Raw genomic sequence first — 26,828 nt, forward strand, 5'->3', positions numbered from 1 at the left:
ACCATTGGAAACAATGGTACTGTACAACGCAGCAGAATCCGCACCGTGTGCACAGAGCCTTATGGCTGCACCTTCAGGCTCTTTTCAGTGTCCCCATGTGCTCTAAAGATGACAGCCAGGAGAAATCATACAAAACCCATCGCTACCGACCACCACCAATCCAGGAGACCGCGGGACCCCACAGTGGCATGGAGGAATGCCGAGGAGGGGGGCATTTGTAACAAGTGGCTGGCATTTTATTATCTCTTCAAAGCAAAAGTGGACTAGACAGGAGAGTAAGGTGCCCTCCAATGCCACAACACTCGCAGTGCCAGACCTGGGCAGCTCCTTGGCATCGCGGGAGACACGCAGTGCCAATCCCCATCCTCATGGCAAGCCTCTCCTGGCTGCCACCCGCAGCACCGCGCTCTACAGAACGTGCGCCGTCACGTGATTGCCTGACGTCAGACGCTCCTGGAAGACGGCGCCGTGCTGCAGCAATGTAAGCTATACGGGGGGCGCCGGTGGGTCCCGCGGTGTCCCCGGGTCGCGCCCAGCACTGCTGTCCTGACTGATCCCAGGCCGCTGTCTATGAGGAGCCACTCTTCCTTCAGTCTCACACTGCAGTGCTTCTCCCCGAGCCTCCATCATATCTGTCTCGCCATTCTAATACTGTGTGCCCTCACTGGTCATCACCTGACGGCTGAGGCCTGTGATTGGCTGCAGCGGTCTAGTGCCTCTAATAGACTGTCACCGGATGACTGCCTGCAGCACCTGACCGTGCGAGGCCCCTACTAGGAGCCGCTGTCACGCCTGCGCTGTCTTTCCCAGGTGAGCTGTAAATGTCCAGAATGGTCATTAGTACGGCTGGGTTCACCTCACGTTTAACCAGCCCGTTCAACGCACAGCGATTGCATTATGCTATACCTGCTAGCGCAGATGAGTGACAGAGCCTCAGACGCTGCAGCCCGTGTCCGAGGCTCCGTCACTGAATGACGGCACGTCGCGAACACATGTCGCTCTGTGGCATGCGTCCCGATGGCAATGGCAGCGTTAGCAGATTGCCACAGCGCAATGAGAACCCGGCCTAATGCAGCCTTCCCATGCACTCTGTATACATCCAGCGAGTGCAGACAGGCCGGCTCTCTCGGCATCTCACTACTGCCTTTATTTCACTGTTACATGAACATTTTAAAGGGGTTTCCCATTGCAGAAAATCTTTGTTTCTGGGTGCAGTTCTAAAAAACAAACTGTGCTCTCACCCTTACTGGGTCCAGTTCTGAGTCTCCTCCGCTACTCCCAGTATTGGCTGCAGCAATGCTCTCACATCAACAGCGTGGTTGCCGATCCATGAGCTCAGCCGCTGAGCGGGGCATTCCATCTGCGTGGCAGACCTCACTGATTGGCTGTTGAGTTACCGTCAGCACTGACGCCAATGCCAAACACTTGGTGCAGCAGCAGAGACAGCACCAGACCTGAGGACGATTAGTAAAGCATGGTTTATTTTTATAGCAAACTGCAGTCGGGGATGGAGATTTTCTGAAAGGAGACGAGCCCTTTCCATGATCACGTAACTAATCGCCTATGTTCTGTCAGACACAAAAATGATGTTAGAAAGTTGCATATATAGGTTGCGGTTTTTGCCACCTTCTCTGAGAGTAGTGTAATGTGAAGGCAGAGACCCTGATTCCAGTGGTGTGTCTTACTGGGCTGCTTGCTGTAGTTTTGATTAAATCACTGTTTTATCATCGGGAGATTATCCCTGGAGGACTAGCAATCCTGCTGTCATGTTGTCCCCCATATTCAAGAGCTGTTTATAACATCACCACCACGACTGATTGGCAGCTTTCTGTGTACACTGTACATGGGCAGAAAGCTGCCAATCAGTGGTGTTGGCGGGACTATACAGAGCTCAGTATTCAGAGAACTGCTAGCAGGGCTGCCACTAGGAATTTCGGGGCCCCATACTGGCGCAATTTTCGGGGCCCACTTGAGACTCCGCCCAGCCTCCACCCCAGCCCCGCCTCCACTCCTCGAACTGTCCACAGTCCCACCGCTCTCTCTTGGAAAAACTCCACTTCTCGCCAATCACACATTAACAGTTCCCATCACCAGATCACACATATAGTCGGCAGCTTTTGTTTTGGCCAAAAGATTTTTTTAAACCGCCACCATAACAGGGTAGACACTTTTGGCCGTGCTCTACTCTACTGTAACCTATTAAATATTTGTTAAAATAGGCAATACAATTTAGGTATATTTTTATTTATTTTTCAATATTTAAAATGACCAATAATATCACATACAAGGGACAAATACCACCGCACCATGACCAGACCACATATTACCACTACATGGTGACTGAATAATATCACATACAAGGAACAAATACCACCACACCATGACCCAATCACATATTACCTCCACAGTGACCGAATAATACCACTTGCAAGGGAAAAATACCGCTACACCATGTCCAGACCACATAATACCATCACATAGTGAATGAATACTACAGTACTGATCAGTAATAGAAAAAACAATACTATCACCATAAGTGCCATTATACACAGGAGATCTGTACTTTGTAATACCTGTACACACACTGCATACTGTGATCAATGACATTATACACAGGAGCTCTGTATATAATGTATAAGTAATATAGTGATCACTGGTGACGTTATACACAGGACCGCTGTACATAGTAGTAACACACTGACTCACCAGTGACCTCTCTAGGTGAAGTCCTTCATCTTTGCTTTTCATCTTTCATCCAGCACAGATCGCCATCACATCTTCCAGCCAGGGCTCGTCTTTGCAGGAAATAACACAGATATCTAGAGCTCCACTTGCAGAACACATTACTTATTTTTTTCCCAACTTCTACATTACATCACATGAAGAAAAAATTGCGACATAGTATCACTCTACACAGTAAAAGGACCACCCCCCATTTAAAACAGTATACTCAAAAAATAAAATAAATACATCACTGCGGTAATAATATCCCTTAATTAGCCCCTATGGTAATAATATCCCCCATCCTGGCCCCCGTGTGTCTCATTCCTGGCTTCAGCCATATGTTCTCTCATCCTGCCTTCATGAGTATCCATTCTGCCCCATATGATCTCCCCATCCTGCCCAATCTGTCTCCATCTGTCTCCAACCCTGCCCCATCTGTCTCCAACCCTGCCCCATCTGTCTCCAACCCTGCCCCATCTGTCTCCAACCCTGCCCCATCTGTCTCCAACCCTGCCCCATCTGTCTCCAACCCTGCCCCATCTGTCTCCAACCCTGCCCCATCTGTCTCCAACCCTGCCCCATCTGTCTCCAACCCTGCCCCATCTGTCTCCAACCCTGCCCCATCTGTCTCCAACCCTGCCCCATCTGTCTCCAACCCTGCCCCATCTGTCTCCAACCCTGCCCCATCTGTCTCCAACCCTGCCCCATCTGTCTCCAACCCTGCCCCATCTGTCTCCAACCCTGCCCCATCTGTCTCCAACCCTGCCCCATCTGTCTCCAACCCTGCCCCATCTGTCTCCAACCCTGCCCCATCTGTCTCCAACCCTGCCCCATCTGTCTCCAACCCTGCCCCATCTGTCTCCAACCCTGCCCCATCTGTCTCCAACCCTGCCCCATCTGTCTCCAACCCTGCCCCATCTGTCTCCAACCCTGCCCCATCTGTCTCCAACCCTGCCCCATCTGTCTCCAACCCTGCCCCATCTGTCTCCAACCCTGCCCCATCTGTCTCCAACCCTGCCCCATCTGTCTCCAACCCTGCCCCATCTGTCTCCAACCCTGCCCCATCTGTCTCCAACCCTGCCCCATCTGTCTCCAACCCTGCCCCATCTGTCTCCAACCCTGCCCCATCTGTCTCCAACCCTGCCCCATCTGTCTCCAACCCTGCCCCATCTGTCTCCAACCCTGCCCCATCTGTCTCCAACCCTGCCCCATCTGTCTCCAACCCTGCCCCATCTGTCTCCAACCCTGCCCCATCTGTCTCCAACCCTGCCCCATCTGTCTCCAACCCTGCCCCATCTGTCTCCAACCCTGCCCCATCTGTCTCCAACCCTGCCCCATCTGTCTCCAACCCTGCCCCATCTGTCTCCAACCCTGCCCCATCTGTCTCCAACCCTGCCCCATCTGTCTCCAACCCTGCCCCATCTGTCTCCAACCCTGCCCCATCTGTCTCCAACCCTGCCCCATCTGTCTCCAACCCTGCCCCATCTGTCTCCAACCCTGCCCCATCTGTCTCCAACCCTGCCCCATCTGTCTCCAACCCTGCCCCATCTGTCTCCAACCCTGCCCCATCTGTCTCCAACCCTGCCCCATCTGTCTCCAACCCTGCCCCATCTGTCTCCAACCCTGCCCCATCTGTCTCCAACCCTGCCCCATCTGTCTCCAACCCTGCCCCATCTGTCTCCAACCCTGCCCCATCTGTCTCCAACCCTGCCCCATCTGTCTCCAACCCTGCCCCATCTGTCTCCAACCCTGCCCCATCTGTCTCCAACCCTGCCCCATCTGTCTCCAACCCTGCCCCATCTGTCTCCAACCCTGCCCCATCTGTCTCCAACCCTGCCCCATCTGTCTCCAACCCTGCCCCATCTGTCTCCAACCCTGCCCCATCTGTCTCCAACCCTGCCCCATCTGTCTCCAACCCTGCCCCATCTGTCTCCAACCCTGCCCCATCTGTCTCCAACCCTGCCCCATCTGTCTCCAACCCTGCCCCATCTGTCTCCAACCCTGCCCCATCTGTCTCCAACCCTGCCCCCAGTGTCTCCAACCCTGCCCCCAGTGTCTCCAACCCTGCCCCCAGTGTCTCCAACCCTGCCCCCAGTGTCTCCAACCCTGCCCCCAGTGTCTCCAACCCTGCCCCCAGTGTCTCCAACCCTGCCCCCAGTGTCTCCAACCCTGCCCCCAGTGTCTCCAATCATGCCCCGTGTCTCCAATCATGCCCCATGTCTCCATCCTGCCCGCAGTATCTCCAATACTGCCCCCGTGTCTCCAATCATGCCCCGTATCTCCATTCATGCCCCGTATGTATCTCCATTCTGTCTCATGTCTCCAGTCATGCCCCGTATGTATCTCCATTCTGTCTCATGTCTCCAGTCATGCCCCGTATGTCCATTTTTCCCGCTGTATCTCCAATCCTGCCCCCGTATCTCCAATCATGCCCCCATGTCTTTCATCCTGCCCCCATGTCTCTAATCATGCCCCGCATCTCCATTCTGCCCCGTGTCTCCAATCATGCCCCGCATCTCCATTCTGCCCCGCGTCTCTAATCATGCCCCGCGTCTCTAATCATGCCCCGCGTCTCTAATCATGCCCCGCGTCTCTAATCATGCCCCGCGTCTCTAATCATGCCCCGCGTCTCTAATCATGCCCCCGTATCTCTCATTCTGCCCCCGTGTCTCTCCAATCCTGCCCCGTCTCCAATCTGCCCATGTGCCTTCAATTTGCCCTGGCAGGATGAAGACACATGGTCCATGTGTCTCCATCCTGCCGGGGAAACATATTGGACGCTTTCAATAATTAAATTAAAAAAAAAAAAACAACTTTCTTCTTACCTGGCCGCTTCTTGCAGTGAAGATGCAGCTGCTGCTTTAAGCTGAAAGACCTGTGGTGACGTCATCGTCATGTGATCAGGGGGCGGGGCTGATGACGTCACCATAGGTCCTTCACCTCTTCCACTATCCACTTCTGCACAGCTCTCATCTGATGTCAGCCGCTATTGCGGCTCTTCTGATATGTGCGCAGCACGCCGCAGCGCACAGCACTTAGGGCCCGGCCGCAACGCACAGAACTTGGGGCCCGGCCGCAGCGCACAGCACATAGGGCCCGATGACTTGAAGCACAGGAGGGTGGGCCCCTGACATGCGGGCCCCTCTTCTGTACTGCTGTTCACCAGGCCCCATACAGCAGTAAGGGCTGTCATGCCCTAATGGCGGCCCTGACTGCTACATCTGCAGCAGATAAGGCCTTCTTCACATGTCTGTTTTTTTGTGGCCGTATGCAGTCCATTTGTTAAGGGCCACAAATACAGACATACACATACCCAATGTATTCAGTGTTGGTGCGCACATGTCAGGGTTTTCATATGGACGTGTGTCCTTGTGAAAAATCCACAGACATGTCATTTTTTTGCGCAGCACGAACAAAATGCGTGCCAAACACGTGCACACTGATGACACAGACAACATTGATGTGTCATCAGCATGACACATACTGGCGCCTTGGAAGAAGCGGTACAATTCACGCTGATCCCAGGCGCCAGCAGTTGAAGGCAACTCTCATCATTGTTGCCTGGTTGCGCTGAGATAATGGGAATTGTCATCAGCGTGACACTTAGCGGCGCCTGGGAAGAAGCTGTACCGTTTGCACTGATACCAAGCGTCGTCCAGCTGCTGAAGGCAGCTCCCATCATTGTCGCCTGGTCGCACTGAGATCAGCGCAACCAGGCGACATTGAGGTGAGTTGTATTCAGCAGCAGCTGTGCACCTCCTCTGTAAAATAAAGAAATAAAAGAACCATGCAATTTTCATAACCAGCAGAGGGAAAGCACACAGCTCCCAATCTATTAATAGGAGCTCATAGCTGTTTACTTAGCCTCTCCTGGTGAATTTACAGGGACCCCAGAAAAAAATGATGTAGGGTCCGGCTATAAATTCTAACCAGCAAAGGCTAAACAGACAGCTGTGGATTGATATTAATAGCCTGGGAAGGGGTCAGAGATATAGCATACGCCAATTATGGCGCTTTGCTTCGCTCTTCCCACTTGCCTTGTGGCGGTGGCAAGTGGGGTAATAGGGTTGGGATTCATGTCACCTCTGTATTGTGAGGTGACGTCAAGCCTGGGGGTTACTAATGGAGAGGCGTTTGTAAGGCGCCCCCATTACTAACCCCATAGTAAGTTTGGAAATAAATACACATCAAGAATAAAGTAATTTATTTGAAATGAAACAAAACACCCTGTTTTACACACTTTTTTTTTAAATAAAAAAGCACAGTTATACTCCCTTTACACCTATTTTATTGAAGCTCTTGTACCCTGTAAAAAACATTAAATTATAAACAAAATTACCCACCTTACCCCTAATCTACCGATGCCCAAAAACTAAATCGACAACCATATCCCTCTCCTGTCCAAAGTGAAGATAAGCCATACTGTCCCACGCTGCAGTCCAGCTCTGTGACATCTGGTTTTCAACATGAACTGCGCCATGATGCGACCGCCAAGGTTGAAAACCATGAGACAATTAGGGAGGTGCTGCAATCACAGCATCAGTGATGAGCGATGGCATCATAGCGGTTACCACCGGTCACAGAAGGTGCATTCCCACCCGCAGTTCACTGTGAGTCGGGACGTTGAACTGCGGTGACCTCCATGGGATCACTGCAGGCACTTTGAGAAAAGTCTTACGATGCTCTCTGTGATCCCATGGAGGTCACCGCAGTTCAGTGGGTCGGCTCACAGTGAACTGCAATCGCAGCAGCTCATTGTGTCCTGGTTTTCGGCCTCGACGATTAGATCATGGCACCATTCATTTTGAAAACCAGATATCGCAGAGATGGATTACGGCGTGGGACAATTGCTAATTTTCACTTCAGACAGGTGATGGATATGCTTGTTTATAATTTATTTATTTTTTACAGGGGACATGTGTATCGGTGGATTAGGTGTAAGGTCAGTATTTTTGTTTATTATTTACTGTTGTACAGGGGACAAGGGCTTCAATGGAATAGACATAAGGTGAGTGTAACTTTTTTAAAATAAATGTGTAAAACGGTGTTTTTTTTTTTTTTTCAAATAAAGGATTTTATTCTTGTGGTATATTTATTTCAATACATGTTATGGGGTTAGTAATGGTAGCGACCTCAACCATATTACCCCATCTGCCACTGCCACAGAGCAAATGGGAGAGTGAGGCTAAGTGCCAGGCTTGGGGTATCTTATGGATGCACCATTTCTGGGGTGGCTCTGATCAACCTGTTTTATTATCAACCCTGTTTGCTAGTTTGAATTTATAGTGGCACCTACTGTCATTTTTTTGAGGAGTCCCTGTAAATTCATCAGGAAAGGCTAAGCAAACAGCTGTAAGCTGTTATTAATAGCCTAGGAACCTTATGGGGTATTGTACCTTGTCCTAGGTAATTAACATCAGCCCCCAGCTGTGGGCTTTCCTTCTGCTGATCATGAAAAATTGCACTGGAGACTATACCATTTTTTTATTTAATTATTTTACCAGGATGTACACAGCGAGTGCTGAATACAACTCCCATCATTGTCACCTCGTTGCGCTGCTCACAAGGAGACCAGGCGACAATAAAGAGAGCTTCCTTCAGCAGCCGGCCGGTGCTTGGGAACAGCATGAACTGTACCGCTTTTTTCCAGGCGCCGGTCCATGTCACACGGGATGTGACACACAAACAGCAAACATGGATGTCACAATACGGACCACGGATTTCACCAGTGCCGTTTTCTCCTGTACAGGAATCACCGAAATGTGTGAAGGAGGCCTAAACCAGTGATTGTATCAAAATGACAGTAAGCAGCCCAGTAAGTGACAGATTGCTGCACCCAGAGTCTATGTTCCTACGTTATGCTGCTCTCAGATGGGGTAATAAAATCCTTCTGACAGATTCCCTTTAAGTACCTTTCTTAAGTTGGACAATCTCTTTTACACATAATATATTTCCATATGTTAAATATGTTTTTTAATGCATCTAGTTTTCAGTGTTTGGCAAGCCATGGGCATCAAAGGACTGCAGAGCTTTGCACAGAATTCGTGTCTCAATGTTTGCAGCATGGTCAGCCTGAGGACTATGGCCACAAGCTACAAGTCTTCTTATCCAGGCAATGTTCCCACCATTGTTGTAGATGCCATGGGCTGTCTACGTAGCTGGTACACACCAGATGCCTGGATTCACGGAGGACAGTGGAAGGAGTACCTTGCTAATTTACAGCACTTCATTGCCACTTTTCAGAGTGCCGGAATTTGTTTAGTGTTTGTTTTTGATGGGGTCATCGAACAAAAGAAACGCACAGAATGGGTGAGAAGACGAATGCGTGACAGCATTGAAATATCCAAAATATTTCACGTCCTCAAATCCAGGAGACAGCAGCCTGATCGCAACATGTTCTTTATCCCATCAGGAATATCTACGTTCACACGCTTCGCCTTGAAGGCTCTGGGCCAGGAAATCATCTGCTCACAGGTTGAAGGTGATTATGAGGTGGCAGCTTATGCTCTCAAACACAACTGTCTAGGAATTTTAGGGGAGGATAGTGACTATCTCATCTTTAACACAGTCCCATATTTTTCCATTAATAAGCTTCGCTTGGACAGGCTCGTCACTCTGATGTACTGCCGGGAAAGCTTCTGTGGAGAATTGGGGCTTCGCATAGTAGACCTACCACTCCTTGCTTGTCTTCTGGGAAATGACATCATTCCCGATAACATGGTGGCACAGTTTCACAGTAAATGTCTAGGTTCATACCGTTCACAAAGCAATGAACGCAACAAAAGGGCTAATGTCATTAGGGCTGTGGCTACTTTTATTTCTAAGATACAACTTGCGCCACAAGGTCTTAAAGAAGTGGAGAAGATGCTGCCTCCGGGATGTAAGCTGACTTTATTGGAGAAAGGAATCCAGTCCTATGTTCTACCACAGCAATTCTCACCTTGGCTTTCTAGGAGTCCCCAATCCTATCACTGCTGCCCCGACAAGTCAAGAACAAGCAGTTGTCAGGATCAAGAGGTTTTACAGGTAATTTATGCTTTGCGCTATTATTTTCTGGGACTGTAATATTAGCACATGCCATGCACTGTAATAAAGCCATACAGCTCACTCATAAGCAGGAAAACCCTTTTTATATGGAAGCCTGCCTAGCCCTCAGCAGATTGCCTGGCTGCGGCTTTACACACCTATAGCAGAAATTTAGCAAGTTTGGATTTCTGGCAACTTGTGATGTGGTGGCAATTTTCTGGTCGTAACTAGCTGTCCATAGCGCACAATGAGATTGTTTCGGAAATGGATTTCCCAAGAACAAATGCTATATTCTGTTAATATTCACTTTATAATATACCTCCATTTCCAGTCCTGATCGCAGGTATAGTGTTAGGTCCTGTTTCTTAGGATTCTCCATGCATTGCTCCCAGAATCCCTTTCCCATATAACTGTGATTCTACATTTTCAGGTACATCATGTACAATGGACCCAGATCACCAAGTACATCTGCTTAGCATGCACTAATGATTTTCAGATTACAATCATCTGACGTAACAGTATAAAGTCTTCACTATAACTAAGGACTCGTACAGTTCTATTAATGGCCCTGCTTGAACCCTTGCCCCTAAGCTTGATTCCTCTTCTTGGTAATTCCTACTCATTTCGATCATTTTCCCGATTTATTCCTGATGTTCTACTTATAGTGGCTGCAGTAGAGTGGGTTAAACTATAGCATGGTATGTCCTAAGGAAAGGTATTGTGAGCACCTTCACTTCCACTTCTTCGTCATGTTTGACAGGTTGTAAAGCTCTCCTGGGCTGGAAATGCCTTTCATGTCTTTACATGTATGGCAGCTTGAAAGATTAACAGGTGTCAGGAGTTAAAGATAGATGAAATCCCACATGAAAGCATGAAAAGAAATGAATCAATATTTCAGCTCCTACAAAACCTTTTGTGAATCAGGTTGCACATAATACATAAACACACATTGAGCTGGAATTCCCATTATTCTGGAGTAGGTGGTACCACCATGTAGGTCCTGGGGCACAGAGTAGGTGTATAGATTGTGCAACTTCTAAATATGTCTCATCAGTCAGGCCTTCATATTCCTTTACCCAGGAGCCAACCTGCCTAGAGGTTTGCTGCTGGCGCCTAACTTATTGGGCCTTTCTATTCATGTACTTTTTTTTGTTTTCTGACTTTAAGCTCTTGCATTAGTGGTTTGTACCTAGTGATCAATAATGGCAGAGACCAAGAAACAGCTAAAAGGCATCTATCAGCACGACTGCTGTCAGGAATAGCTAGGAGTAGATATCTGTTGAAATATGCCTGTACATAGCGTTTAGTTGCTCTATGACTTTTGAAAGCCAGTTTTACTTGAGTCTGCCATTTCCCAAGTGCTCTGGAGGTGAATCCTAGCTCTGGAGGTGCACCCTAGTTTTGTACTGAGCATTCCCCAAGCCTTCCCTCTCACCGCTTGATTGAAGGCTGAAGTGTCTAACTACAGTGGCATGTAAGAGTTTGGGCACCCTTGGTCAAAATTACTGTTATTGTGAACAGCTAAGCAAGTTGAAGCTATAATCTTATTAATTGATAAACTTTTAAAAGGCTTAAGGTTAAAGATGACACATTTCCTTTATATTTTAGGCAAAAAAAAAATTGTCATTTTTATTCATTTTAAAAATTACAAAAAGAGGAAAATGGGCAGATGAAAAAGTTTGGGCACTCAGGGAGATTTGTGTGCTCAGATAACTTTGACCAAGGTTTCAGACCTTAATTAACCTGACTTGTTCACTATCATCGTTATGAAAGGCCAGGTGATGCAGATTTCCCAGCTTTATAAAAACCCAACCACCATGGTTTCTTCTAAGCAGCTTCCTAGCACTCTGAAAATGAAAATCGTGGAGTCCCACAAAGCAAGAGCAGGCTATAATAAGATAGCTACTGTATATACTTGTACATAAGCCAAGTTTTTCAGCATATTTTTCTGTGCTGTACACGCCCCCCTCGGTTTATACACGAGTAATTGTCAAAGAAAGCCGGTGGGGGAGGTTGAGCGGTGGAGCAGCGGGTGACGGGGGCAGGAGTCGGCGGCTGCGACTGTAACTGTGCCAGCTGCTAAAGAGAAATTAATATACATTTCTCTTACACAGTGACACCCGCAGCCGCAGGCTTCCAGACGACAGCATACTCAACCACCAGCGTGCCCTCGGAGCATCAGCATCTCGTTCATTAAGGTAATGAATATGCACGCTTCTCCACTCCCATAGGCGTGGAGAGCATATTCATTACCTTAATGAGCGGTGCCACGTGATAGCTCAGCACAGGAAGCACTACTGGAAGCCGGAACGAGGTCCTGCGCCTGCAAGGGCACGCTGGAGGAGGGTGAGTAGGATGGTGTTTTTTTTGGTAATCGGAAGCATGCATACCAGGTCAGGACGGGAGAGCCACGCATACATGAATAGGGACGGTGGAGCCATGCATACCAGGATAGAGATGAGGGGACAATGCATACCTAGCTCATACTCGAGTCAATAAGTTGACCCAGTTTTTCGTGGCAAAATTAGGTGCCTCGGTTTATGCTCTGATCGGCTTATACTCGAGTATATATGGTAAGTGTTTTCAGGTTGCCCTTTCCTTATTTCTAAATGTAATTAAGAAATGGCAATTAATAGGAACAGTGGAGGTTAAGGTAAGGTCTGGAAGACCAAGCAAAATTTCAGTGAGAGCGGCTTGTAGGATTGCTAGAGAGGCAAATCAGAACTCCCACTTGACTGCAAAAGACTTTCAGAAAGATTTAGCAGATTTTAGAGTTGTGATACATTGCCTTACTGTTCAGACACCTGCACAAATATGGTCTCCATGGAAGAGTCATCAGAAGTAAACCTCTCCTACAACCTCATCATAAAACTCAGCGTCAGAAGCATGCAAAAGAACATCTAAACAAAACTGATGCATTTTAGAAACAAATCCTGTGGACTGATGAGGTTAAAATAGAACTCTTTGGCCACAATAATCAAAGGTAGGTGTGGAAAAAAAGGGAACACTTTTAGGAAAAGAAAATCTCGCCAACCATTAAGCATGGGGGTGGATCAATCATGCTTTGGGGTTGTGTTGCAGCCAGTGGCACGGGGAACATTGCACGAGTAGAGGGAATTTGTAAAAACAAAAAAACTAAAGTTGAAAAGAGAATGGCATCTACAAATAGATAATGATCATAAACGCATGTCAAAATCCACAATGGACTACCTCAAAAGGAGCAAGCTGAAGGTTTTACAATGGCCCTGACATTTCTGTGATTAGAACATCACTAGCTGAAGAGCCCGGCGCTGCCCGGGCATAGTAACCAACTACGGTTAGTTATAACAAATTATAATGATTATATCTACAGTTGTGGCCAAAAGTATTGACACCCATGCAATTCTGTCAGATAATACTCAGTTTCTTCCTGAAAATGATTGCAAACACAAATTCTTTGGTATTATTATCTTCATTTAATTTGTCTTAAATGAAAAAACACAAAAAGAATTGTCCTAAAGCCAAATTGGATATAATTCCACACCAAACATAAAAAAGAGGGTGGACAAAAGTATTGGCACTGTTCGAAAAATCATGTGATGCTTCTGAAAAATATTCAGGATTGAGAGTCCTCAGTAGTTGATACCTTTTAATGGCTAACTGAAAAGATGGTAACACATTGCAAGCTTTCAAGACTACTCAGGTCTCTTCATCAGGCTAGACAGGTGAAGAGACCTGAGTAGTCTCGAAAGCTTGCAATGTGTTACCATCTTTTCAGTTAGCCATTAAAAGGTATCAACTACTGAGGACTCTCAATCCTGAATATTTTTCTATCTACTGGCTAACACGGTACAAAGATATACATCTTTCCTGTATGTGATTCTTCTCTAATTTGTGTAATTAATAGCACCTGTAACTTACCTGTGGCACCTAACAGGTGTTAGCAATAACTAAATCACACTTGCAGCCAGTTGACATGGATTAAAGTTGACTCAACCTCTGTCCTGTGTCCTTATGTGTACCACATTGAGCATGGAGAAAAGAAAGAAGACCAAAGAACTGTCTGAGGACTTGAGAAACCAAATTGTGAGGAAGCATGAGCAATCTCAAGGCTTCAAGTCCATCTCCAAAGACCTGAATGTTCCTGTGTCTACCATGCGTAGTGTCATCAAGAAGTTTAAAGCCCATAGCACTGTGGCTAACCTCCCTAGATATGGACGGAAAAGAAAAATTGACAAGAGATTTCAACGCAAGATTGTGCTGATGTTGGATAAAGAACCTCGACTAACATCCAAACAAATTCAAGCCGCCCTGCAGTCCGAGGGTACAACAGTGTCAACCCGTACTATCCGTCGGCGTCTGAATGAAAAGGGACTGTATGGTAGGAGACCCAGGAAGACCCCACTTCTTACCCCGAGACATAAAAAAGCCAGGCTGGAGTTTGCCAAAACTTACCTGAAAAAGCCTAAAATGTTTTGGAAGAATGTTCTCTGGTTAGATGAGACAAAAGTAGAGCTTTTTGGGCAAAGGCATCAACATAGAGTTTACAGGAGAAAAAAAGAGGCATTCAAAGAAAAGAACACGGTCCCTACAGTCAAACATGGCTGAGGTTCCCTGATGTTTTGGGGTTGCTTTGCTGCCTTTGGCACTGGACTGCTTGACCATGTGCATGGCATTATGAAGTCTGAAGACTACCAACAAATTTTGCAGCATAATTTAGGGCCCAGTGTGAGAAAGCTGGGTCTCCTTCAGAGGTCATGGGTCTTCCAGCAGGACAATGACCCAAAACACACTTCAAAAAGCACTAGAAAATGGTTTGAGAGAAAGCATTGGAGACTTCTAAGGTGGCCAGCAATGAGTCCAGGCCTGAATCCCATAGAACACCTGTGGAGAGATCTAAAAATGGCAGTTTGGAGAAGGCACCCTTCAAATATCAGGGACCTGGAACAGTTTGCCAAAGAAGAATGGTCTAAAATTCCAGCAGAGCATTGTAAGAAACTCATTGATGGTTACCGGAAGCGGTTGGTCGCAGTTATTTTGGCTAAAGGTTGTGCAACCAAGTATTAGGCTGAGGGTGCCAATACATTTGTCTGGCCCATTTTTGGAGTTTTGTGTGAAATGATCAATGTCTTGCTTTTTGCTTCATTCTCTTTTGTGTTTTTCATTTAAGACAAATTAAATGAAGATAATACCAAAGAATTTGTGTTTGCAATCATTTTCAGGAAGAAACTGAGTATTGTCTAACAGAATTGCAGGGGTGTCAATACTTTTGGCCACAACTGTGTATATATATATATATATATATATATATATATACACTCACTGGCCACTTTATTAGGTACACCTGTCCAACTGTGTGTTAAGACTTAATTTCTAATCAGCCAATCACATGGCGGCAACTCAGTGCATTTAGGCATGTAGACATGGTCAAGACAATCTCCTGCAGTTCAAACCGAGCATCAGTATGGGGAAGAAAGGTGATTTGAGTGCCTTTGAACGTGGCATGATTGTTGGTGCCAGAAGGGCTGGTCTGAGAATTTCAGAAACTGCTGATCTACTGGGATTTTCACGCACAACCATCTCTAGGGTTTACAGAGAATGGTCCGAAAAAGAAAAAAAATCCAGTGAGCGGCAGTTCTGTGGCCGGAAATGCCATGTTGATGCCAGAGGTCAGAGGAGAATGGGCAGACTGGTTCGAGCTGATAGAAAGGCAACAGTGACTCAAATTGCCACCCGTTACAACCAAGGTAGGCAGAAGAGCATCTCTGAACGCACAGTGCGTCGAACTTTGAGGCAGATGGGCTACAGCAGCAGAAGACCACACTGGGTACCACTCCTCTCAGCTAAGAACAGGAAACTGAGGCTACAATTTGCACAAGCTCATCGAAATTGGACAGTAGAAGATTGGAAAAACGTTGCCTGGTCTGATGAGTCTCGATTTCTGCTGCGACATTCGGATGGTAGGGTCAGAATTTGGCGTAAACAACATGAAAGCATGGATCCATCCTGCCTTGTATCAACGGTTCAGGCTGGTGGTGGTGGTGTCATGGTGTGGGGAATTTTTTCTGGGCACTCTTTGGGCCCCTTGGTACCAATTGAGCATCGTTGCAACGCCACAGCCTACCTGAGTATTGTTGCTGACCATGTCCATCCCTTTATGACCACAATGTACCCAACATCTGATGGCTACTTTCAGCAGGATAATGCGCCATGTCATAAAGCTCGAATCATCTCAGATTGGTTTCTTGAACATGACAATGAGTTTACTGTACTCAAATGGCCTCCTCAGTCACCAGATCTCAATCCAATAGAGCATCTTTGGGATGTGGTGGAACGGGAGATTCGCATCAGGGATGTGCAGCCGACAAATCTGCGCCAACTGTGTGATGCCATCATGTCAATATGGTCCAAAATCTCTGAGGAATGCTTCCAGCACCTTGTTGAATCTCTGCCACGAAGAATTGAGGCAGTTCTGAAGGCAAAAGGGGGTCCAACCCCTTACTAGCATGGTGTACCTAATAAAGTGGCCAGTGAGTGTATATATATATATATATATATATATATATATATAGCTGAGTGTATAGCCCCGCCCACTCCACATAGTCACATTCACTATAATATCCCATCAGCCAGAGCCACAGGACTACTACCCCTAATATCCCACATCGTCCCGTCAGCCAGAGCCACCGGACTACTACCCCTAATATCCCACATCGTCCCGTCAGCCAGAGCCACCGGACTACTACCCCTAATATCCCACATCGTCCCGTCAGCCAGAGCCACCGGACTACTACCCCTAATATCCCACATCATCCCGTCAGCCAGAGCCACCGGACTACTACCCCTAATATCCCACATCATCCCATCAGCCTGGGGTCAGAGCCAGAGCGCTGAGTGGAACGGTCCTAACTTTCATACTGGAGATCCCTTTAAGAGAGGCCTGGCGTCAGAATCAGAGCACTGAGTGGATTTGCCCTAACTTCCATACCAATGATCCCTTTAATAGAAGCCTGGAGTGAGAATCAGAGCACTGAGGGATTTACCCTAACTTCCATACTGGAGATCCCATTAAGAGAGGCCTGGGGTCAGAATCAGAGCACAGAGTGGATTTGCCCTCACTTCCATACCAGGGATCCTTTTAAGAGGGGCCTGGGGTCAGAACTAGAGCGCTGAATGGATTTGCCCTAACTTTCATACCAATGATCCCTTTAACCCCTTCACGACCTTTGACGCCACGTAGGCGTCATGAAAAGTCGTGCCAGCACGACCCATGACGCCTATGTGGCGTCTTGACTTTAAAGCCCTCCTGCAGGTCGGGTGATCTAGGTCACTGAAAGGTCACCCGACCCGCAGATACAGGGGGCTTTGTTCTTCACCACAGGGGGCGTGGCTTCGCCCCCACGTGGCTACGATCGCTCTGATTGGCTGTTAAAAGTAAAACAGCGATAGTAATATTTCATCAATGAAAATTGATGAAATATTACAATCCAGCCATGGCCGATGCTGCTGTAGCATCGGACATGGCTGGAGACACCGATTCCACCCCCCCCACCGGCGATCGCCCCCCTGCAACTGAATGACAGTGGCGATCTGCCGCCGCTGTCATCATCTGCCCCCCTCCCATTCCCTCTGCTCCCCGCCAGCCTCCGATCCCCCCCTCACCCCCCCAGTACCTCCTGATTCCCCCCCGTCCCTCCTGGTGTCCCTCGGGTCCGGATGATGGGCGCCGCCACCTTGGAAAATGGCGGGCGCATGCGCAGTGCGCCCGCCCGAATCTGCCGGCTGCAGATTCCATTCTTTCATTTTGATCACTCTCACAGTGATCAAAATGAAAGAAAAAGTAAATAAACCCCCCGATTATCACCCCCATAGGTAGGCACAACTAATAAAATAAAGAAAATATTTTTATTTTTCCATTAGGGTTAGGGTTAGGGTTGGAAAGAGGGTTAGGGTTGGAAAGAGGGTTAGGGTGGAATTAGGGTTAGGGTTGGAATTAGAGTTTGTGTTGGAATTAGGGTTAGAATTAGTGTTAGGGTTGGAATTAGGGTTAGTGTTGGAATTAGGGTTAGGCTTGTGCTTAGGGGTGTATTGGGGTTAGGGTTGGAGTTAGAATTGAGGGGTTTCCACTGTTTAGGCACATCAGGGGGTCTCCAAATGCGACATGGTGCAACCATTGATTCCAGCCAATTTTGCGTTCAAAAAGTCAAACAGTGCTCCCTCCCTTCCAAGCCCCGACGTGTGCCCAAACAGTGGTTTACCCCAACATATGGGGTATCAGCGTACTCAGGAAAAATTGCACAACAACTTTTGGGGACTAATTTCTCCTGTTACCCTTGGGAAAATAAAAAATTGGGGGCTAAAAAATTATTTTTGTGGAAAAAAATGATTTTTTCATTTTCACGTCTCTGCATTATAAACTTCTGTGAAGCACTTGGGGGTTCAAAGTGCTCACAACACATCTTGCATACGTTCCTTGGAAGGTCTAGTTTCCAAAATGGGGTCACTTGTGGGGGGTTTCCACTGTTTAGGCACATCAGGGGCTCTGCAAACGTAATGACAACCGCAGACTATTCCATCAAAGTCTGCATTTCAAAACGTCACTACTTCCATTCCGAGCCCTGACGTGTGCCCAAACAATGGTTCCCCCCCACATATGGGGTACCAGCGTACTCAGGACAAACTGGACAACAACTTTCGGGGTCCAATTTCTCCTGTTACCCTTGTGAAAATAAAAAATTGTGAGCTAAAAAATCATTTTTTGAGGAAAAAAAAATTATTTTTTATTTTCATGGCTCTGCGTTATAATCTTCTGTGAAGCACTTGGGGGTTCACTGTGCTCACCACACATCTAGGCAACTTCCTTATGGGGTCTAGTTTCCAAAATGGGGTCACTTGTGGGAGGTTTCCACAGTTTAGGTACATCAAGGGCTCTGCAAATGTAACATGATACATGTAACATGTAACATGATACCCGTGCCATGACCATGCCATCAAAGTCAGCATTTCAAAATGTCACTACTTCCCTTCCGAGCCCTGACGTGTGCCCAAACAGTGGTTCCCCCCCACATATGGGGTACCAGCGTACTCAGGACAAACTGTACAACAACTTTTGGGGTCCAATTCATCCTGTTACGCTTGTGAAAAAAAATTGCGGGCTAAAAATCTTTTTTTTTTTGAGGGAAAAAAATGATTTTTTATTTTCACGGCTCTGCGTTCTAAACTTCTGTGAAGCACTTGGGGGTTCAAGGTGCTCACCACACATCTAGATAAGTTCCTTGGGGGGTCTAGTTACCAAAATGAGGTCACATGCGGGGGGTTTCTACTGTTTAGGCACACAGGGGCTCTGCAAATGTAACATGACACCCTCAGACCATGCCATCAAAGTCAGCATTTCAAAATGTCACTACCTCCCTGCTGAGCCCCGACGTGTGCCCAAACAGTGGTCCCCCCCCACATATGGGGTACCAGTGTACTCAGGATTAACTGTACAACAACTTTTGGGGTCCAATTTATCCTGGTACCCCTGTGAAAATAAAAAATTGCGGACTAAAAATATTTTTTTTAAGAAAAAAAAACATTTTTTATTTTCACAGCTCTGCGTTATAAACTTCTGTGAAGCACCTGAGGGTTCAAAGTGCTCACTATGCATCTAGATAAGTTCCTTAGGGGGTCTAGTTTCCATAATGGTGTCACTTGTGGGGGAGCTCCAATGTTTAGGCACACAGGGGCTCTCCAAACACGACATGGTGTCCGCTAACGATTGGAGCTAATTTTCCATTCAAAAAGTCAAATGGTGTTCCTTCCCTTCCGGGCCCTGCCGTGCGCCCAAACAGTGGTTTATGACCTCATATGAGGTATTGGTGTACTCAGGAGAAATTGTCCAACAAATTTTAGGATCCATTTTATCCTGTTGCCCACGTGAAAATGAAAAAAACTGAGGCTAAAAGATAATTTTTGTGAAAAAAAGTACTTTTTTTTTTTTTACGGATCAATTTGTGAAGCACCTGGGGGTTCAAAGTGATCACTATGCATCTAGATAAGTTTCTTGGGGGGGGTCTAGTTTCCAAAATGGGGTCACTTGTGGGGAAGCTCCAGTGCTTAGGCACACAGGGGCTCTCCAAACGCGACATGGCAAGCGCTAAATATTCCAGTATATTTTCCATTCAAAAAGTCAAATGTGCTCCTTCCCTTCCGAGCCCTGCCGTGCGCCCAAACAGTGGTTTATGACCACATATGAGGTATCGGTGTACTCAGGAGAAATTGCCCAACAAATTTTAGGATCCATTTTCTCCTGTAGCCCATGTGAAAATGAAAAAAAATAATGATAAAAGAAAATTTGTGTTGCAAAAAATAAAATGTCCATTTTTTCCTTCCACGTTGCTTTAGTTCCTGTGAAGCACCTGAAGGGTTAATAATCTCGAATGTAGTTTTGAGTAGCTTGAGGGTTGCAGTTTTTAGAATGGTGTCACTTTTGGGTATTTTCTGCCATATAGACCCCTCAAAGTGACTTCAAATGCGAGGTGGTCCCTAAAAAAAATGGTTTTGTAAATATTGTTGTAAAAATGAGAAATCGCTTGTCAACTTTTAACCCTTATAACTTCCTAACAAAAAAAAATTGTTTCCAAAATTGTGCTGATGTAAAGTAGACATGTGGGAAATGTTATTTAGTAACTTATTTTGTGTCACATAACTCTCTGGTTTAACAGAATAAAAATTCAAAATTTGAAAATTGCGAAATTTTCAAAATTTTCGCCAAATTTCTGATTTTTTTCACAAATAAACGCAAAAATTATCGACCTAAGTTTACCACTATCATGAAGCCCAATATGTCACGAAAAATACAATCTCAGAATCGCTAAGATGCGTTGAAGCGTTCCAGAGTTGTTACCTCATAAAGGGACACTGGTCAGAATTGCAAAAAATGGCCAGGTCATTAAGGTCAAAATAGGCTGGGTCATGAAGGGGTTAATAGAATCCTGGGGTCAGAACCACAGCGCTGAGTGGAACAGTCTTAACTTCCATACCGGGGATCCCTTTAAGAGAGCCTGGGGTCAGTACCAGAGCATTTGAAATCAATTACCCTGGCATCCATACCGGGGATCCCTTTAAGAGAGCCTGGGGTCAGAACCAGAATGCTGAGTGGAATTGCCCTAACTTCCATACCGGGGATCCCTTTAAGAGAGCCTCGGGTCAGTACCCGAGCATTTGAAATCAATTACCCTGACTTCCATACCGGGGATCCCTTTAAGAGAGCCTGAAGTCAGAACCAGAATGCTGAGTGGAATTGCCCTAACTTCCATACCGGGGATCCCTTTAAGAGAGGTCTGGGGTCAGAACCAAAGCGCTGGATGGATTTACCCTGACTTCCATACCAATGATCCCTTTAATAGAAGCCTGGGGTCAGAATCAGAGCGCTGAGGGATTTGCCCTAACTTCCATACCAATGATCCCTTTAATAGAAGCCTGGGGTCAGAGCGCTGAGGTATTTGCCCTATCTTCCATACCGGAGATCCCTTTAAGAGAGGCCTGGGGTCAGTACCAAAGTGCAGAGTGGATTTGCCCTCACTTCCGTACCGGGGGATCATTTTAAGAGATCCTCGGGTGAGAGCCAGAGCGCTTAGTGGAATTGCCCTAACTTCCATACCAATGATCCCTTTAAGAGACCCTGGGGTCAGAACCATAGCTCTGAGGTCCTAATTCCATACCGAGGATCACTTTAAGAGAGGCCTGGGGTCAAAACCAAAGCGCTGGATGGATTTGCCCTAACTTCCATACCAATGATCCCTTTAAGAGAGGCCTGGGGTCAGTATCAGAATGCTGAGGGATTTGCCCTAACTTCCATACCGGAGATCCCTTTAAGAAGATGTGCCTATGGAATGGAGGATGTGTGATGGGGATATGGGCACGGGAGGGGGGATTCATTTCTGTCATGTACTCACTGCTCCTTTCTGGGGGGCAGACAATGGCTGGGAGCTTATGTTCCCAGGGAAGCTAGATTTCTCCCACCATGTCAGTGTCTGCTGAGGTGTTGTCGAGTGGGAAAACTGTTGCTTATAGCAACCAATCACAGCTCATCGTCTTGGAAAGAATTTTCCAAGGAAGAATGGATGAAAATCCCTCAGGCTATGTGCCCACGTTGCGTGTTAAAACGCTCATTAAAAACCGGACTCCTTCCCAGAAATCGTGCGTTTTTTTCCACGCGATTCTGTTCGTAATTTTGCCGCGATTTTCTCAAGCACTTTCCAAGCGATTTGAAGCATCGCTTGGAAAGTGATTGACAGGTTGGTCACACTCGTCAAACATAGTGTTTGACAAGTGTGAGCAGCTTTTTACTATTGAGGCTGCCTATGCGGCCTCAATAGTAAAAGATAAAATGTTAAAAATGATAAAAAAATAAAAAATCGGGGTATATTTACCTTCCGACGTCCTGCACTGCCGTGCCGGGCCACAGTGTTCCCAGCGATGCCTTGCGAGACCTGTGATGACGTTGGTCTCGCGTTACTATAGCGATCTCGCGAGACCACGTCATCACAGGACCTTGCCGCAAGGCATTACTGGGAACGCTGAGACCGGGAATGCAGCGCGGGACATCGGAAGGTAAATATACCCCGATTTTTTTTATTTTTTATTCTTTTTTTTACAGGGGTATGGTACCCAGGGCCTGGAGGACAGTCTCCTCTCCTCCACACCGTGGGTACCAACCGCACATGAGACGCTTAACTTCCCGCATGGTGGGCATAGCCACATGCGGGAAGTAAGCGGTTCTCATGCATTCCTGTGGGTGCGGAATCGCGGCAATTCTTTGCGATTCTGCACAAAATGACCATGCTGCGATTTTTTTCCGCGATGCGATTCCGCCACGGAAAAAAACGCAGCATTAGCACAGCATGTGCAGAATGCCATAGAAATGCATGGGGGGCGTTCTGTACACGATTTTTAAACGTTTTCGCACCGAAAATCGCGGCAAAAACGCTTAAAAATCGCATCGTGGGCACACAGCCTCAAACAAGAATTGAAAGACTCTTGGCTGGCTACTAAAAGCATTTACAAGCTGTGATACTTTCAAAAGGGGGTGCTACTAGGTACTTAACATGCAGGGTACCCAAATTTTTGCATCTGCCCATTTTCCTTTTTTTTCATTTTTAAAATGTAAAAGATGAAAATATATATATTTTTTGCCTAAAATAAAAAGGAAATATGTCTTCTTTATCTTTAGGACTTATACAGATGATTTCATCTACAACTTGCTTAACTGTTCGTAATAACAGTCATTTTGACAAGGGCGGCTCACCTTGTACATGCCACTGTAGGGGGCACATTACAGCTGTTAATCAATCTGAGAGTCAGAGAAGTTAGCAATGTTAAAGAGTAAAGGCCCCTTTACATTTAGCGATGCACCAGCGATCCCGACCACGATACGACCCGGTCAGGATCGCTGGTGCATCGCTAAATGGTCGCTAGTGAGCTGCCACACAGGCAGATCTCACATCGACATAGCAGCGATACAGCGGTCGATACTTACCCTTCAGACACGGCGATCCTGACGTCCTCCCGTCCGCGTCCACACGTCGCTCGTCGGCGCCAGCAGGAAGCCCAGCAAGAAGCGCCCGACGAGAAATGGAGCTGCGCGATCAGCGATGGACAGCGGGGGAGCCGGTCGGAGGTAAGTATCACACGTAGCGATATCGCTGCTGCGTCACCAAATCGGTGATGCTTTAGCGATATTGCTATGTGTAAAACCCCCTTAACAGTCAGTCTAAATATTATTTAATAAATCAGTGAAAAATATCACTGAAACGAGAAATCTGCTTCTTTCTCCTCCTGTGCTGATCTTTCTCTTTCTCTGTATTAATTGAAGACAGCCATTCCCATTATGGAGATCTGAGTTAAGTTAGTGCTTTTAAAATTATAGAGGGGGGGCTAGAGGCAGAAACAGACCTTGTCAGAGATGGATGTTGGGGTTTTCTGCTCACCTCAGCTCTTACCATCCTTTTACTTCTTTCTCTCAATTTCATGTTTTCCCATTAGCTTTTCCTCTGTATAATGGGATTGTGAAATGTTACTTGCTAGCAGAATATTTTCATGTAGACATATTGTGTGCAGATCAGCTCATTTCCTCTTAAAGCCTACATTCCTATGTTATGATTTTGGATTGTAACTTGCTTGCAGAATATTTTCATGTAGACATTTCGTGTGCAGATCAGCTCATTTCCACATGAAACATATGTTCCTATGTTCTCATTGTGGATTGTAACTTGCTTGCAGAATATTTTCATGTAGAAATATTGTATGCAGCTCATCTCATATTCACATTAAGCCTACATTCCTATGATCTTTCATCTGTACAGATTGCCATAGAGGAACACTACAAAGGAGACAATGTCATGATCTGCAATGTTCTGTGTTTTGGAGAAAGTGACTGCAGTAACACCTTGGAAGATGAAACTGACCCTCATATCCCTTGTCAAGCGCAGGTCTACAGAATTGCACGGCAGCATATTTATGCCATCCTGCTTGGTACTGGTAAGCATGGCAGTCAAGATAAAGGTCCAGCTACTCTCTCTGTTTATATTGGATCCATTTTGTTGGCCTTGAGATTTGGAGAAAGGCAGTATCCATGTTACTCATGTGATGGGATTGGTAGTAGTATTCTGCGCTGTATATTTACATAGCATTTCTACTTATTCTCCATGATGTGTATACCGATCTCAGCATTTAACCCCTCAGCCAAAGCAGCAATGGATGCGGCTGTGGAGTTTGAAATCGGGAAAGTTCTCCTACCATCATCTGATGTATGTGTAGCTCCCACAGCACAGAGGTGGGATGCCACTGTTTGTACTATGGCAATTGGAGGCCTAACAAACACCTTTATGTCTGCCATATTCTCATGCTTATTATAACCTTCCAAAAGGTCCACTAAGCTGCCTGTTATTGTATGGGTGCGTTATCATAAACTTATTTTTTGACTGTGTGCTGTCCATATAAAAGAAACGTACCTCACAGCACACAAGGACCAATAGTACTGAATGTATACATTCACATGAAATGTGAAAGAATTACAGCATGCGCTGATCAGGTTTGATGTACGGACTGTCTAGCGCACATAAATAGCACACAGCTCCTGTACCTGTCAACCGGAATACGGAGCCAATCACATCTGCAATTTGTGGATGTGACTAATCCAATAAATTTAGCAGCCATGTAAACTTAGTCTAACACTTGGTTTGGATGATGCACTACATTACATTACATAAGCAGTGCAGTGTATTATCGTGGTGATCAAAAGATCATATATATTCATGTTATCTTGTAAGACTAATATATTATTAAAAAATGAAAAGGACCTTTTTTAAATCAGAACTTTCAGCAAACTTTGCATAATTCAAATACAGGCGAATATCTGTTTTGTATTATATGTTTCTTTCTAAAAGACCCCTTTTCTACTCCCCCTGCAAACTGAATTTATCATTCACTCTAAAAAGACAGTTCAATTCCATCTTGCCCAGATAAGAGGGATTGCTAGCTGTCAGCCGTGTCAGTTGACATGGCCCAATATAGTATACAGAGAGGGGAAGGAGGAGGAAGGGGGAGAGTGAGGAAATAAGCAGTACAGGCAGCGCTGCCGCATGGCTCCCCCGATCCCCTTGTTTTATGCATGGCTCCCCCGATCCCCTCGTTTTATGCATGGCTTCCCTCCCCGTCCCATCTTGTATGCATGGCGGGGCTCCCCCATCCCATCCTTGTATGCATGGCTCCGCTTGTCTCCCCCCGTCCTCCCCATCCTCCGTCCTCCTTGCGCTGCCTCTGCACGTCCCTGCATCTCCGTTGTCCCTGCGGTAGCGCTGCCTGTACTCAGCTCATTAACGTAATGAATATGCACTCTCACCTATTGGAGTGGAGACGCGTGCATATTCATTACCTTCATGTGTGGTACCACGTGACCGCTGAGCACAAGAAATGCAGCCGCATCGGATAACGGAGATGCAGGGACGTTCAGCGACGACGCAAGGAGGGTGAGTATGATGTCACAGCTGCCGGCTCCTGCTGCTGCTCCGCTGCTACCATACCCCGCTGGCTTTCTGGACAATGACTCATGTATATTCCGAGGGGGGGGGCATTTTCAGTACAAAAAAATGTGCTGAAAATCTCAGCTTATACACGAGTATATACGGTAAGTCATATAATGGCTAGATATAGTTTTATTCCTCAAGTACAGTGCCTTGCGAAAGTATTCGGCTCCCTGGAACTTTTCAACTTTTTCCCACATATCATGCTTCAAACGTAAAGATAACAAATGTAAATTTTTGGTGAAGAATCAACAATAAGTGGGACCCAATTGTGAAGTTGAACGAATTTTATTGGTTATTTTAAATTTTTGTGGAAATTCAAAAGTTGAAAAGTGGGGCGTGCAATATTATTCGGCCCCTTTACTTTCAGTGCAGCAAACTCACTCCAGAAGTTCTTCGTGGATCTCTGAATGATCCAATGTTGTCCTAAATGGCTAATGATGATAAATATAATCCACCTGTGTGTAATCATGTCTCCGTATAAATGCACTTGCTCTGTGACAGTCTCAGAGTTCTGTTTGAAGCACAGAGAGCATCATGAAGACCAAGGAACACAACAGGCAGGTCCGTGATACTGTTGTGGAGAAGTATAAAGCCGGATTTGGATACAAAATGATTTCCAAAACTTTAAACATCCCAAGGAGCACTGTGCAAGTGATCATATTGAAATGGAAGGAGTATCATACCACTGGAAATCTACTAAGACCCGACGGCCCTCTAAACTTTCATCTCAAACAAGGAGAAGACTGATCAGAGATGGCAGCCAAGAGACCCATGATCACTCTGGATGAACTGCAGAGATCTACAGCTGAGGTGGGACAGTGTGTTCATAAAACAACAATCAGTCATACACTGCACAAATCTGGCCTTTATGGAAGAGTGGCAAGAAGAAAGCTATTTCTCAAAGATATCCATAAAAAGTGTTGTTTAAAGTTTGCAACAAGCCACCTGGGAGACACACCAAACATGTGGAAGAAGGTGCTCTGGGCAGATGAAACCAAAATTGAACTTTTTGGCAACAATGCCAAACGA

The 26,828-nt window shown here is 46.3% G+C and overlaps 1 protein-coding gene across 4 annotated transcripts in view; it reads left to right on the forward strand.

Annotated features, from left to right (window-relative positions):
- Nucleotides 1–372: 372 nt before the first annotated feature.
- Nucleotides 373–26,828, forward strand: part of FAM120B (family with sequence similarity 120 member B) — a 240,479-nt gene continuing 214,023 nt past the window's right edge. For 3 of the 4 annotated variants that reach the window (XM_073545101.1, XM_073545103.1, XM_073545104.1), the window contains exons 1-3: nucleotides 488–810; nucleotides 8,711–9,750; nucleotides 24,078–24,252. In XM_073545101.1, the coding sequence (XP_073401202.1) occupies nucleotides 8,731–9,750; nucleotides 24,078–24,252 (1,195 nt within the window). In that variant the 5' untranslated portion in view covers nucleotides 488–810; nucleotides 8,711–8,730. The other variant, XM_073545102.1, reaches the window with a different exon arrangement.

This window comes from Dendrobates tinctorius, unplaced genomic scaffold (assembly GCF_039654945.1).
Source record: "Dendrobates tinctorius isolate UK_male_01 unplaced genomic scaffold, ASM3965494v1 ptg000140l, whole genome shotgun sequence".
Classification (NCBI taxonomy): Eukaryota; Metazoa; Chordata; class Amphibia; order Anura; family Dendrobatidae; genus Dendrobates; species Dendrobates tinctorius.